Raw genomic sequence first — 14,111 nt, forward strand, 5'->3', positions numbered from 1 at the left:
CTCACATGTGATCACATGAACACACACTCATGCAAGCAAGCTTTCACAGACACTTTGTTCTCTAACACAGTCTGAGTATTTTAATCTCACACTTTCTGAGTCACACAATGCATCACCCCACTCTCCAATATTTTGTTTGGTCCTAAATTTTTTGTATCACAAATGGGAGGCTGTTTCTGTTTAGTTTTTGAGGTAGCATTGTTGTCTCACATTACATTTTAGGCAATTTTGAGCAATTTTTTGTGTATGCATTGTGAAGATGTTTATCATATTTGAACAGTTCTAAAGAATCAGGCATCACAAAAGACACAAAAGAGTTCCTCCTGAATATTTGGGTATTTACACCTTAATGTTTCTGTGCAGATTCTCCAACTCCAGCCTGCATAAATATAATTCTTATTAATGTTTTAAAGTGATCTGTTGTGTATTAGTCTAATGAGAGGAGCATTGGTGTGCATTCTTATCAGATAAAAGTGTGTGAAATGATGAAAGCGCCATAAAACAAGAACATCTGTAAACGAATGAGAAAATAAATGACAATGCTTCCTTCCTGCTGGCAATAACTTGGTACCGTGGCCGACAGGATGAAACAGTCTTATACAGTACATGCAAAGTGTGACACTTATAGCAGGTTTTTGGGGACAGGATTTGCTTCCTAAACGAGTCCAGCCAGTATCACACTTTGCATTTATAAGCCTGTGTTGTGTCCTGTTATCAACACCTCTAAACACTTCTCATTACCTGAAGAAGGTATGTGTGTACAAATGTTTTAACCTTAGGATTTTTCTGAAGATAAGTCTAGTGGTTAGCTTTACTAACTTATGAGCTGCAGGTTATAGGCGCAAGACAACAAAATGGCCTCAGCCCTTTACATTGTCCACATGTCACAAATAGTAAATGCTAAAGAAAAGCAAACGCAAGTAAAAGAAACAGTAAAAGCACCCCTAAAAGTGAAAGTGGCAAGTGCAAATGACTAAAGCTAAAACAATGCAAACAAATACTAAAGTCATGTGGAAAAAAGAAGTCTATCAGTACCTAAAATTTTGCTTTTACTTTCATTTATGTGGAACTCAAATAAATATATTATAACAGAGAAGTCATTCGCTCAGCCATTCCTCCTCAAACCAACTCAAACGCAGTCCATAGAGTCCATAGACACAATCTTTTCTGTTTTAGATACAAAAATAACCACAAAGAGGAACACATAGTACCCCTACATTTAAAGCATCATTACACAACCTCAGGTGAATGGAGGAAAAACTCCTAATTCAAGGTCTGAAAAGAAGCATTTAGTTTTTGGCTAATGCTTTATCAATTTCTGCATTGATGTTTCACTTTTGGCTCTTTTTACTTTCATTTCCCATGTCATATTAAATTTAATTTAGCTATTTTTCAGAGGATCACAGTAACTATGCAAACCCCTTGTTTTATTATTATGGTACAAAATGAAAACTTGAATCTATACTGAATCCATGAATTCACCTAAAACTATTTTCACGATAGTAACAAATCAACTGGGGTAGTAAACAACTAGACCTCTATGTTGTGACCAGGACCTCTGTGCCTGAGTGTTGTGTATATCTTTCATATTTAGCTTAATCAAAGTATGCAGAAGTTCCTCTTCATGTATTGATTGTTAGAAATACTAAAACTTCTTGGACAGTTTAGCAAGAAATAAATTTACTAAAATAGGTTTAAAAGTTCAATAAGATGCAGAGCTAGTTCTGCCAGTGTGAATTCAGATAGCTCTACAAAAAGGCCATTGTTGTAATTTTACAACTGATTACCAAGTGAGTGTATTTCACCCTCTGTAAGACCCTGGGTGGTAATAATGATACTGCAGAGTGGTACACTCACAAAACCTGATTGTAAGCAATGTTTATATTAAAAGTTACATAGTATCAATGTTTAATATTGGAATTATTCATGCTCAGTTTTTTATTTTAACCTCAACAAACTAGCAGAAAACTTGTCAGTACTATCACATCCTCTTGGACTCTGTTGACCTCCATTTTTAAGCTCCACCAGCTTCATCTCCAGCAGGGAGAAAGCATCTCCCATCTGGATCGCAGTGGTGTGGAGGCGCAGAGCTGGGGGAGCAGCAGGCCTGTCTGCAGCAGTGACAGTGAAGACGGGCCTCTCTGCTGAAGTGCCAGTGTCACTGTGGGAGCTGTCTGTTTCTGTTTCTGCCCTGTCTCTGTTGGGGGTTTGGGTCAAGCCTCTGGGCTCTGCTCTTTTACTTGGCTGCCATTCATTTAAAGGATGTCCTGGTGATTTGCTCTCTTTTTTTTCTGCAACTGTCAACAAATCTTGTAAAATGACTTAAACCAACAATAAGTTAGACTTTAAATCATTGTAGATTTATTCTTCTCAGCATTTCTTTAACAACACATCACTGAGACACTGAAGAACCTGGTAACATGTCACTCCTCTACACAGAAGACACTGTTTTTTGAGATACAATGTGTCTTGTAACATGTTGGCCTTGAGTTCATATAACCACCAACTGAAAGTCTGACATATAATTTTTAACTACACTTGGTGTGACTGTAATGAGAGGTAGCAGGATTCTATAATCTTTCTAATAAATGATGAAATATGAGAACATTTATTAGAGGATCCACTTTGAGAGTGAGTGTCTCTCATTGCGCACAGTCATTAATTAAGCCCTACACTGCAAAATACTTTTTGAAATTTATATGTGATACAGCCTCTCAGAGAACTCAAAGCACCTTTCTTTCTTTTATTCTATTATTTTCCACCTCACTGCACTTTTCACAGCTCCACCTCTCCCACAACCAAAACTGCCTTCACCTGCCATGTTCAGATGAAGCCCTTACACAACATTTAGGTAACGGGGCCATGTTTGGCTAGATTTTTGACCTTATAGGTGAGTTTAAAGACATTCTATTTCTCTAATAATATCTGATATATTACCATGAGGAGGGATTGCATGCATCATTAAATCAAAATGCTGATATTTAGAGTCTCTGAGATGGCACTATTATGTATATGAGCAGGATTTCCACTCAGATACACAGAAAAAGCTGGTTCAGATCATGTCCATGCAGACACAAGTTTAAGTATATCCGCTAAAGTTTTTTTTTGACCATCGAAATGCTCAAAAATCCTTAGCTCTTTCAGTGTCTAACAAAAACATATCTGCTACAGTCCCACTCTGTTTTGCTGCAATATTCTCTCGTTGTACACTCTTGTTTTGAGTTGCTTAGAGGGTTGGGTGATTGTGCTCCACAGGATTTGGGAAAAACTACACATATTAGTTCTTTTTATACTTTATTCATTTTACACTGTCTGGGACCTCAGTAGTATGTGAAAGATCCATACACAGCCACAACAGCTTGGCACCTCCCCCTTTATGCTTGTCACCAGCCTGGTCACATTTTGATGTGGGATGGCATCCAAATCCTCACTTAGGTGTTGTTGGTCACTCTAGTACAAACAGCACAACCAAGCTGATCCCACACACATTCAACTGGATTAAGGTCTGGACTCACAGCTGGCCATTCCATCCTCAAATTCTGTGATGCTCCTGACTCAGAGCTGTGTCATCCTGAAGGATGGAGATGTATAATCACAGAATCTCATTCTGTCCGTTTTTCAGCAAGGTGCTAATCATCTGTGATTGGCACACACCTGGCAGCTCTTAAATCTCAAAAACAAGAGTGAATACCAAGAGGAAAGTATTACAGGGAATTATGGCACTACCCACACATTTAGCTGTGCTGCTCATTCCACAGAAGCAAAATCCTTATAAGTTATACCTCCTTGTAAAAGTGGCTTTCAAACAGTGTGTAGTACAACACCAGTTGGCATTATTAAACGGGAGAAATAATCTGCCAAACACACAGTTCCTTGCTTTTTGTGCTAAGTTTATTTTCTCTATTCAAGGACAGGTCACCAGTGCAAATGAGACCAAAATAAACCTTTTTAGGCTCGTATAGGAAACATTATGTTTGAAAAGAGAAAAAAGAATTTTGTTTTGGATTGTAAAACATAGTGATGGTAGTAGTGTCACTGTCCAGCTGATCTTGAAGCCAGATGTTTTCTTACTAGCAATGAGCAGCAACACAGAGAACAAAAAAAAAATCCTTCCAGCAAAGAATAGGTGAAGAAGAAAAAACTCAAAATTCATAAGTCAAGGGTCATGAGAAAAGCTTGATCAGACACAGCAAGCTTTACCTGCTATTTATCTAATTACTAATACAGCTCTTTGCAGTTGCTTTAATTTGACAGATTTATTCAGACAGTGTTTCAGTTCAGAGTGAAATTCTGACAGACAACTTTGTTTTCTTCATTTTCAAAGTGAAATCCAAGAATGCATTTGGATAAAGTCTTCATGGTCTTTTACAGATGCTGTCTTATAATCTCTAGGCTTTTCAGACTTTCTTGCCAGCAGCTTTTTATTCATCATCATCTGCCTCTCAGTCTGTCGGCACCCAGATAAACACCCCCCCAACTCTCACACACAGGAGGACCAGACAGCTTTTACATGGTTATACATTTTCAATAAAAGTTTGTCTAGAAATCGTGTCGGTCTCTTTGTTAGAATTTCTTTAAGGTGAAAATTCATGTTTACATCTTATATGCTTTTCTTTTTCATTTTCTAAGAACGCTGAATCACTGTGTACACATTTTTTACCTGCAGCTCCAACTTTATTTTAATTTTTTTAGCAGAAAGTCTGACCTAACTCAAGGCCAGGCAATTTCTGCTTTGTGAACATTTTTTCTGTATTATAATAAGCTTCAGTGATCAATATTTTATTCTAATTCCCATTTTAGTGGTGTAAGCTCTATCTTGGGTGTTTGAGCCTGTTCACTGTCATAGTTTTACTAGAGAATTAATGAAATGAATCCATTATATGGAGACTTACTGGTCTCTGAGGTTAAAATAAAAAGGTTCTCAATCACCTGATTCATGTCTGTCTTGGCATCTTTTTTTTCCTTTCAATACTTTCCAAATTCCTTTTTAGTGGAGATTTTTAAAGTACTACTTCCAGGATGCACCTGGGTATATAAGTATGTACCTTAAAGACAGATGTGCATCTTTCGTGCTTTTTACGTAGAAACTTCATACACAGAATTGACTATTAGCTGGTCAATTTGAAGAAAATGCTTGGACTTGTCTAGTTAACTCATTCTGTAACTGCATGATTGCGTTAAGTAGGCCAAATGTGTATTTTAGAATTATCTACAAAGAGATGTGAAATACCAAGAATACTGCTGCCACTGAGGGTCCTTCTAACATTGTTTAAAAGACGACTAAGTAATCCCTGAATGAGGAAGTAAATTTTCTTCCTTTTGCATAATTGTGCTTCTCTCACTTCACAATTTATCATATCACAGAGTAACATTTTAATATTGTTATAAAAAGAGTCTAGGAGGGGCAAGTGTACACTTTTGTGTTTTTTTGGCCATTATCAGAGTCTCTAAAGCAATGAGCTATTGTCCTAAAATTACCACCCCCAGCTGAAATGGCTGTTGTTTGGTTGTAGAATTTCAGAACAACTCCCACTAAAATTTACATTTCCAGGCTTTTTAATATCCCAAATATACTATTCTAGTAATTAGTTCCTTCATCCCCCCCACTATGTGGCAGTCCAAGTTTAAAGCATGAAAAGGTCATTTTATTGTCAGTCAGCTTTTTTTTTTAATTTATTTATTTAAAATGGGACAGTACATATTAAGTGACATGAAGTTCACCATGTAAAAATGCCAGATTTAGCTCTTCAGGGTAATATTCATCTGTAGTCCCATGACAGGTTGTTGTAAGAGGAAAGAAAAACACAACATACATGCAAGCATTAAGATAAAAAAACAGTTCATTAGAAAAACAGACAAAAGTAAAGCAGAATAAACACATATAACAAACAAACATAAAAAAATTTCATATAAACACAAAACTGAGTACATGGTTAAAATATGTTTAAAAAAAGACTAACGTGCAAATCTGTTGTTGCATGTTTGATTGTCCAGGAGCCAACTTGATTGACTGATTTGGAGAAAGTTTTTATTGATTAAATGTTCCTGAGTTCTGTACAGACAGTGTTCTACATGTGTCACAGTATTTAACACAACTGTTCGATTTCTGTTTTCTAAACGTTCCAGGTGTCAGTGGTACTTTAAGGCCAAGATGACCTCAGAAGACAAACGACAGACTGATTATCAGAATGGACATGGTAAACGCATTTGTTTGTTGTTTCGCATGCTCTCTTTTGAAAAGTGAGACTGCTATTTGTAATATTATTTTAATAAAAACTACATCATATTTAACATTTTAGCAGGTTTATCACTTTTACTGGAATGTCTTTTAAAAAGGAATAAGGACGCTAGCAGAGTTGCTCAGCAAAGTGCATTTAGCAACTAGCAGCTTGCCACCTGCTCTTTGTAATACACTAAATTTCACAATTTTTCACTTGTGATTTTAGTGCACTTCCTTGACTTTTGCACAAGCTTTTACAGGATCTGAAAATGCCACCTTGCTACTGTCAAATACTGGAATAAAGAAGTTCTTTTGTATTCATTAGATATTACTATGAAGTGAGGTATCAAAGGCAAAGGCAAATTTATTTGTATAGCACATTTCGTGTACAAGACAATTCAAAGTGCTTTACATAAATCATTACAGCAGGGTGCAGAAAGCAATACAAGTGCATTAAAAAATAAAAAAGAAATAAATAAAGATTCAAAGAAATGCAATTAATGAAATAAAAGCGGAAGGAATATGATAAAATAAAATGGATAAAATGCAAGAAATAAAGTTAAAGACAATATTAAAACATGATTCCAGCTTAAAAGAACCAGATGTAGATTTGGACTTCTAAATAAAAACTAGTGAAATGCAGCAGAGAACAGGTATGTCTTCAGCCTTGATTTAAATAAACTGAGTGTTTCAGCTGATATGAGGCTTTCTGGGAGTTTGTTCCAGACATGTGGAGCATAGAAGCTGAATGCAGCTTCTCCATGTCTGGTTCTGACTCTGGCAACTGATAAGAATCTGGATCCAGATGACCTGAGGGTTCTGGCAGGTTCATAATGGGTCAAGAGGTCACTGATGTATTTTGGTCCTAAACCATTCAGAGCTTTATAGACCAGCAGCAGAACTTTAAAGTCTATCCTCTGAAGAACAGGCAGCCAGTGTAAAGACCTCAGAGTTGGACTGATGTGGTCCACTTTCTTGGTCTTAGTGAGGACTCGAGCAGCTGAGTTCTGAATCAGCTGCAGGTGTCTAATTGATTTTTTAGGTAGACTTGTAAAAATACTGTTACAATAATCAAGCCGACTAAAGATGAATGCATAGACTAGTTTTTCCAGGTCCTGCTGAGACATCAGATCTTTTACCCTTGATATCTTCTTAAGGTGATAGTAGGCCTCTGTCTCCTGGTGACATTGTAATATATATCTGTGTGTCATCTGCGTAGCTATGGTAACTAATTTTGTTTTTCCTCATGACCTGTGCCAGAGGGAGCATGTAGATGTTAAACAGAAGAGGCCCCAGGATGGAACCTTGGGGAACTCCACATGTAATTTTTGTCTGCTCAGATGTAAAGTTACCTATTGACACAAAGTACTTTCTATTCTCTAAATAAGATTTAAACCAGTGTAGCGCAGTGGCCCACCTCCAGTCGTTTAAGCAATATATTGTGGTCGACTGTATCAAATACAGCACTGAGGTCCAGTAAGACTAAGACTGACATTTTTCCATCGTGTGTATTCAAACAAATGTCATTAATGACTTTGGTCAGAGCAGTCTCAGTGCTGTGGTGCTGTCTAAAACCTGACTGGAAGACATCATAGCAGTTGTTTTGTGTTAAAAATTCTTACTTATCTTACTTAGAAAAGGAAGATTTGTAGTTGCTCATTTGTGTCTTGTCTAGGTTGTCCCTTTTTAGCAGGGGTTTAATTACAGCTGTTTTTAAAAGTTCTGGGAAGACACCCGAAATTAAGAATAAGTTCACAATTTGTAACAGCTCTGGCTCCAGAGTCTTTGAGACCTTTTTGAAGAAACCTGTGGGCAGGATGTCCAAGCAGCAAGAGGAGAAGTTCAGCTGACATAAGATGTCGCCCAGATCTTTGCTGTTAATGGGATTAAACTGTGTCATGGTGCTTAAACTGGTTTTCATTGGACACAGTATGTCTGTTGAACCTGCTGTTGATAAACCAACTACTTGTCTGATATTTTTTATTTTTTCCATGAAAAATTTGGCAAACTTATTGCAGGCCATGGTGGAATAAAGTTCAGGTGCTACTGACACAGGAGGGTTTGTTAACCTGTCAACAATAGCGAATAAAACGCGAGCTTTATGATAGTTTTTGCTAAAAATGTCAGAGAAATAGGACTTTCTTGCATTCTTCAGTTGTAGATTATAAGAGTGAAGTTTCTCTTTATACATGTCACAATGAACCTGTAGATTTTTCTCCATCTGCGCTCAGCTTTCCGACACTCTCTTTTCCCATGCTTTACCAGTGTGGAATTTCTCCATGGAGACTTTTTCTTTCCAGAGACAACTTTCACCTTAATAGGAGCAATGACATCCATAATACTTAACATTGTGACAACTAGTGACAAGCTCATTGGCTGAACCGCCTGACAGGGCAGGTGTTGAAGAGAAGACCTGGTTAAACATCCCAGTCGTGTTTTTAGTTATACAGCGTTTTGTGATCATCTCTGTTGAGACATTTGTGTGAACAGAAACTGTACACTCAAAGAAAACAGAGTAATGATAAGACAGGCCCACATCACACACAGTAACCTTGGAAACATCCAAACCCTTCGAAATCACCAAGTCTAGAGTGTGTCCTTTAATGTGTGTGTGCTCTGTTAAATGCTGAGTCAGCCCAAAGTTCTCCAGACTGTTACCCAGATCTTTAGTTGCTTTGTCCTGAGGATTGTCTACATGGATGTTAAGATCACCAACAATAATTACACAGTCAAAATCCAAACAGATTGTAGCCAGCAGTTCACTAAACTCTTCATAAAATTCTGCGCAGTGCCCTGGTGGTCTATAGAAATTTAGATATATTATTGTACAATAAGCTTTCAACTGAAGAGCCACATTTTCAAAAGAAGTAAAACTTCCAAGAGATAACTGCTTACACTGAAATGATTCATTAAATAAAACTGCAACCCCCCTCCTCTCCCGTTCAGTCTGACCTCACTGATAAAACTAAAGTTGGGAAGGGTTGACTCTATCAGAGTGGCTGCGTTGTTATCTTGGTTTAACCAAGTTTCTGTTAAAAACATAAAATCAAGGTTGTGCTCAGTTATAAAATCCTTAATTAAAAATGTTTTCCCTGCTAATGACCTAAGATTTAATAAAGCTAACTTAATGGGTTTGGAATTGTTTACCCTATGTTTGGGGGCACGCTGTGGCTCACAGGGTATGTTAACTCTACTTGGAAACTTTTTAGAAAGCAGCTCTCTGTGTACTGACTGAGCTACTTTTCTCCTTCTGTTGCCAAACAGTACAGATATTTTTGAACCTTCTAATAAACAGGGGTCCAGCTGGACCTGGGAAAAATCATGACTGCCGCTATCTACACAGCCTGGACCCTTCACACATCATACATCCGAAACATGAAGCTGGCATGGTGGTACAGGAGGAGCTGGGTGCCCCCCCTTTAGTCGCTCCGGTGGGGGGTTTATGGGGGACAAAAACATACTGTGGCATGAGGATTAGTTTGGTCATAATAGTGACCAGCTCTTTCATCTGGGAGGTGAAGTCCAGGAGGGGTGGGGAGGATGGGGAGAGGGAGGGTGACTTGGATGAAGTATGATGAGATGAAGGGGGTGGGTCCTCTTTGAGCGCTTTAGGACTTTCTTCGGGAGGGGGCTGAGGTGGTTTTTTCTTAAGGCTTCCTCTAGGCTCTGTCTTATCACATTGTTTTGGTCTCTTTTGTCTGTTGTTCTTGTCTGAGGGAACGGAGTGTCTGTTCAGAAAATAAAACAGGTTGAATGCGAACAGCTTCACTCCTGACCTGTTCAGGCAGAATCCATCCATCTTAAAAAAGTGCCTGCGGTCCCAGAAGATACTGAAGTTGTCTATGAAATGAACTGGATGTGTGGTACATACAGCCGACAGCCATGCATTCAGACTAAACAGCCTACTGAATCTCTCCACTCCTCCTCTGATGGGAGGAAGAGGGCCACTGATGAATATCCGGGCATTCAGACAGCTGATCGTATCTAGCAGTTCAGTAAAATCCTGCTTCAGCACCTCAGATTGTTGTTTCACAACATCATTTGACCCCACATGCAGGATGAGGTTTTCCACAGTTGGGTGCGCCGCCACAGTTTGCATAATTTTGCCTCTCACATCTGATACCATATCCTTGGGAAAGCACAGCACTTTTGTACATTTTCCACACACATTTCTCACGTCTTTCACACCGAAGTCACCAACAATCAGAGTCTAAGGCCCAGCCATTTGCTTTTCGCCTTTTACTTTCTGACTTGTTCACCAGGGGTGTGTGGGGAGATTTCATTTTGGTCATCGGATGTAGATCCAGAATCCTGCAGCAGTGGAGCAAACCTGTTCTGTAGTTGCATGTCCGGTAGTTGTGGAGAGGATTTATTAGTTTTCCTTCTGATAACTGGCCACGACTGTGTCTTGCTAATAAGAGGGGTTGAGGATGTGCTTGGTCTGGATGGCAGAGCAGGCCAGCCGGTCACATCGCTAATCTCAGCAAACTGGGCTCTGCCTGTTACTCGTCCTCCCATTTCCCTGTGAGATGATTTACTCTTTGGCTTTGCACCAAGAGCATTCCAGGGAGGACTATCGGTGAAAGAGTTAATTACCTTGTACATTGTCCTCCTTTTTCTTTCCAGCTAAGTTTGTGCTAATTAGCTGTGTGTTAGCACAATCTTGTCTGCTGTTTTTTATTAAAGGCAAGGTTGTTTCATTTCCACACAATCCATTCACTTCCACATTCACCTCAAGCTGTTGAATCTTTGTTTCCAGCATGTTGATCCTCTGTAGAAATGTGTGATAGTCATCTGTAGAGAAGGGTGGCATCTTGCAGCTAGTTAGCTTTAGCTCCTGAGTAACTGTAGATAAGGCTATACACTGACAAGATTGTAAGAGTCTTAAAAAAAAAATGGCAGTGTCCAACCAAATCTACCACAAAATACAGTCCCAGTGACTAATGAGTATCCAGGAGCCGTTGCTCATGAGTTTGTTGAGTAGAAAAATAAGAATATTGGCTGAGAAATGCAGGCAGAGGGGAGAGCTAAGCAGCAAGCGTCAGTAGGGGACAGAAGCAGCACAAAACAAATGCTCCTAGCTGTCATGCTCGTTTTCAGTTTTCTGTCTCAACCTTTGAGGTCTTCTTCCTCCATACATCTCAGTTTTTACTGATGTTGTGCACAAGTTTATTGTTTCTTTGTTTTTAAATCTGGTTGCATAGCTTAGTTGCCTGCTTCTGCACTCTTCTCCCTTTTTTGCTGTGTTTTGTCTTTAATACCCAACATATCATTCATGGCATGAGGAAAAAAAAAACTACAGTGATTGTTTTGCAGAGGTGAAAGAAAGAGAAAGATGTTGGAAAGTGAGCAGAAAGATAAAGATGGGCGCGCAGTGAGGTGAGGGAAAATTGCAAAGGGGAGACAAAAGGAGAAAGAAATAAGGATGAGGGCAGCCGGGCTGAACAGCAATAGAGGAGAGGACAAAGAAAAATGAGGAATGTTTTAAGAGGACAGTTGATTTGAGGCCAGAGAGCAAAGAACAGAGAAAAGATGAAAAGATGTATCAAATTAGTCTTTCAAGGTGCCATGAAGGTTTCTGAAATTCAAGATTAAAACACGCACATGTACCTTGTAACCAAGCATGTGCTCGCTGTTACAGCACCGGTTCCTCCCAACCCTGTACCGTATTCCCTGCATCCTGCCTCAGCACCGAGTGTGATTCTGAGCAGAGAACAGTCGGTGTCGCTTCACGCATCAGAGACAGCTGATAGTTGTTTTTGGTTTTGTGATACTGTTTCGATCCCTGTAGGAGAACAGCTTCTATCCAGCCCACCTCCCTCACCTCCACTGAAAGGTCGTGGTCAGTGCAAGAGCTGCAGCAGTCTGTTAAAGATTCATCAGCTTGCTCAAGGACACTTCAGCAGGGCGGACAGTTGAACTGAATAGTGGCTAAAAACTTGTCTCATGTTAAAAGATGGGCTCAGCACTCAGCACTACCAAACAAATTTTTAGCAAAAGACCTGTGCTCTGCCGGAGTGAAGATATTGAACCATGTAACTTTGTCTCATGATCAATAGCATTTGGGAAAAGTGTGTTTGGATTTTAAGAGTTTGCTTTAAAAATGGCTAAATTATTGTTGCTGCTGTTCTATGATGTCTTATAATCCAATAAATGCTGAAAACAAATTTAACTTGAAGTCTTTTCAGGATTTTAAAAACATGCACACTCAGCTGTATTATTTTCTGTCCACAGTCCCTTTTCCAGGTATAAAGACATACGTGGACCCTGATACATATGAGGATCCCACACAGGCTGTCAATGAATTCACCAAGGAGATTGACCCATCCAGAATCCGCATTGAGAGGGTGATCGGAGCTGGTATGCACACAATCCTGCACACACTGCTGCACACTCACCAACCTGTGTCTCACTGATTCACCATGTCTGCCTGTGGGCAGAAGAGGGCCATTTCACATTAGCCATGATAACAATAGCTTTAAATGTGCATATGAGATGATCCACTTTCATTCTGTCTATTTGACTGCAGTGAATCCCTTCGACTGCTTTGTACACATTCAAAAGGATGCCTTTTTTCATCTCCCTGCATTTCACAGCCATTTTTTCACACCACGGTGTAGGAATATTAAAACTTTAATAGGTTTAGAGAACAAAAGAATGCGTTAGAATACATTGAATGTTTTTTTTTTTTTTTTTTTTTTTTGGAAGGTGTAAGAAATAAATATCATGAAGTTTAAATCATCAGAGAAGAGGCTATAATGCTGGAGTTAGATGAGAACTGCAACACTGCCCCCAGGTGGTTTGTTGTGATACCTGCTATATGAATTCTTACTATTCTGTGTGTCACTTGTATGTATATGTGTGAGGCCCACACTTTCATTGTAATCTTCATTACAAAAATCTCTTTAAGTTCGGATTGAAGGCTGATTTTTGATTTAGATGAAGTTATATTCAAGTTAATATTAGCATTAAGCAAGTATACCTATTAAAGTCTTTTGTATTAAGTATTGTCATCTAATGTGTGAGGAACATGTGTTTGTTCGTGTGTCTTCCAGGTGAATTTGGCGAGGTGTGCAGCGGCCGTCTTAGAACGCCAGGAAAAAAAGAGATCTCAGTGGCAATAAAGACCCTGAAAGGAGGATATGTGGAGCGTCAGCGGCGGGACTTTCTGCGGGAGGCATCTATTATGGGCCAGTTTGACCACCCCAACATCATAAGGCTGGAGGGTGTGGTCACAAAAAGTAAGATAGCTAATGAAAGAAACTCACTGTTACAATGTGCGGCTGATTCATCGACCTGTACACCACTGATACCACTGAAAGGAAGACGTGCATCCACACCTAAGCTCATACAAGCCAACGGATCTTTGAATCACTACTTCAATGAATGCTAAATACAAAAATGTTTCATTAATTGACCTTCACTGATTAATGGTTCAGTGACTGTAAGCACCATCTAACACACATTTTTATGTTGCCTCTGACAACAAACATTCTCAGCTGTGCAAAACCAATTTGGTGCATCCTCTGTATTTCCCTGCTTTACACATATAGAAGTTTCCTCCATGGAATAAAGAGTTAACAACAATGTTTTTGTCATTAGAAATTATAATAATCTCCCAGCAAATTAGTTGACTAATGACAAGCCCAAGACTTCATTCAAAGAACATAAAAATGTAGCTGTAACATTTCAAGTTTCTATCTCTCCTGCAATTACACTGTTTACTACAGTCTGATATATTTACGCCTTTGGTTGTTTGAATGGTAAATCGCTGTAAAACCCATTTTAGGTTTCAGTGGTCTAGTTTCTTTTTAAAATACTGAATAATTTCCACTATCTGAAATTACTTTTTCATGTTTATAGTCACGATCTTGTCCTTAAGTCATACCTT

The 14,111-nt window shown here is 38.8% G+C and overlaps 1 protein-coding gene across 4 annotated transcripts in view; it reads left to right on the forward strand.

The window, feature by feature from the left end:
- epha6 (eph receptor A6) overlaps positions 1-14,111 on the forward strand; it is a 196,422-nt gene that overhangs the window by 165,070 nt on the left and 17,241 nt on the right. For all 4 annotated transcript variants that reach the window (XM_042001122.1, XM_042001123.1, XM_042001121.1 and 1 more), the window contains 3 exons: positions 6,127-6,197; positions 12,455-12,580; positions 13,276-13,461. In XM_042001122.1, coding sequence (XP_041857056.1) covers positions 6,127-6,197; positions 12,455-12,580; positions 13,276-13,461 — 383 coding nt within the window. The remainder of the gene's footprint in view (positions 1-6,126; positions 6,198-12,454; positions 12,581-13,275; positions 13,462-14,111) is intronic.

The sequence above is a fragment of the Melanotaenia boesemani genome, chromosome 12 (genome assembly GCF_017639745.1).
Source record: "Melanotaenia boesemani isolate fMelBoe1 chromosome 12, fMelBoe1.pri, whole genome shotgun sequence".
In the NCBI taxonomy this organism is placed as follows: Eukaryota; Metazoa; Chordata; class Actinopteri; order Atheriniformes; family Melanotaeniidae; genus Melanotaenia; species Melanotaenia boesemani.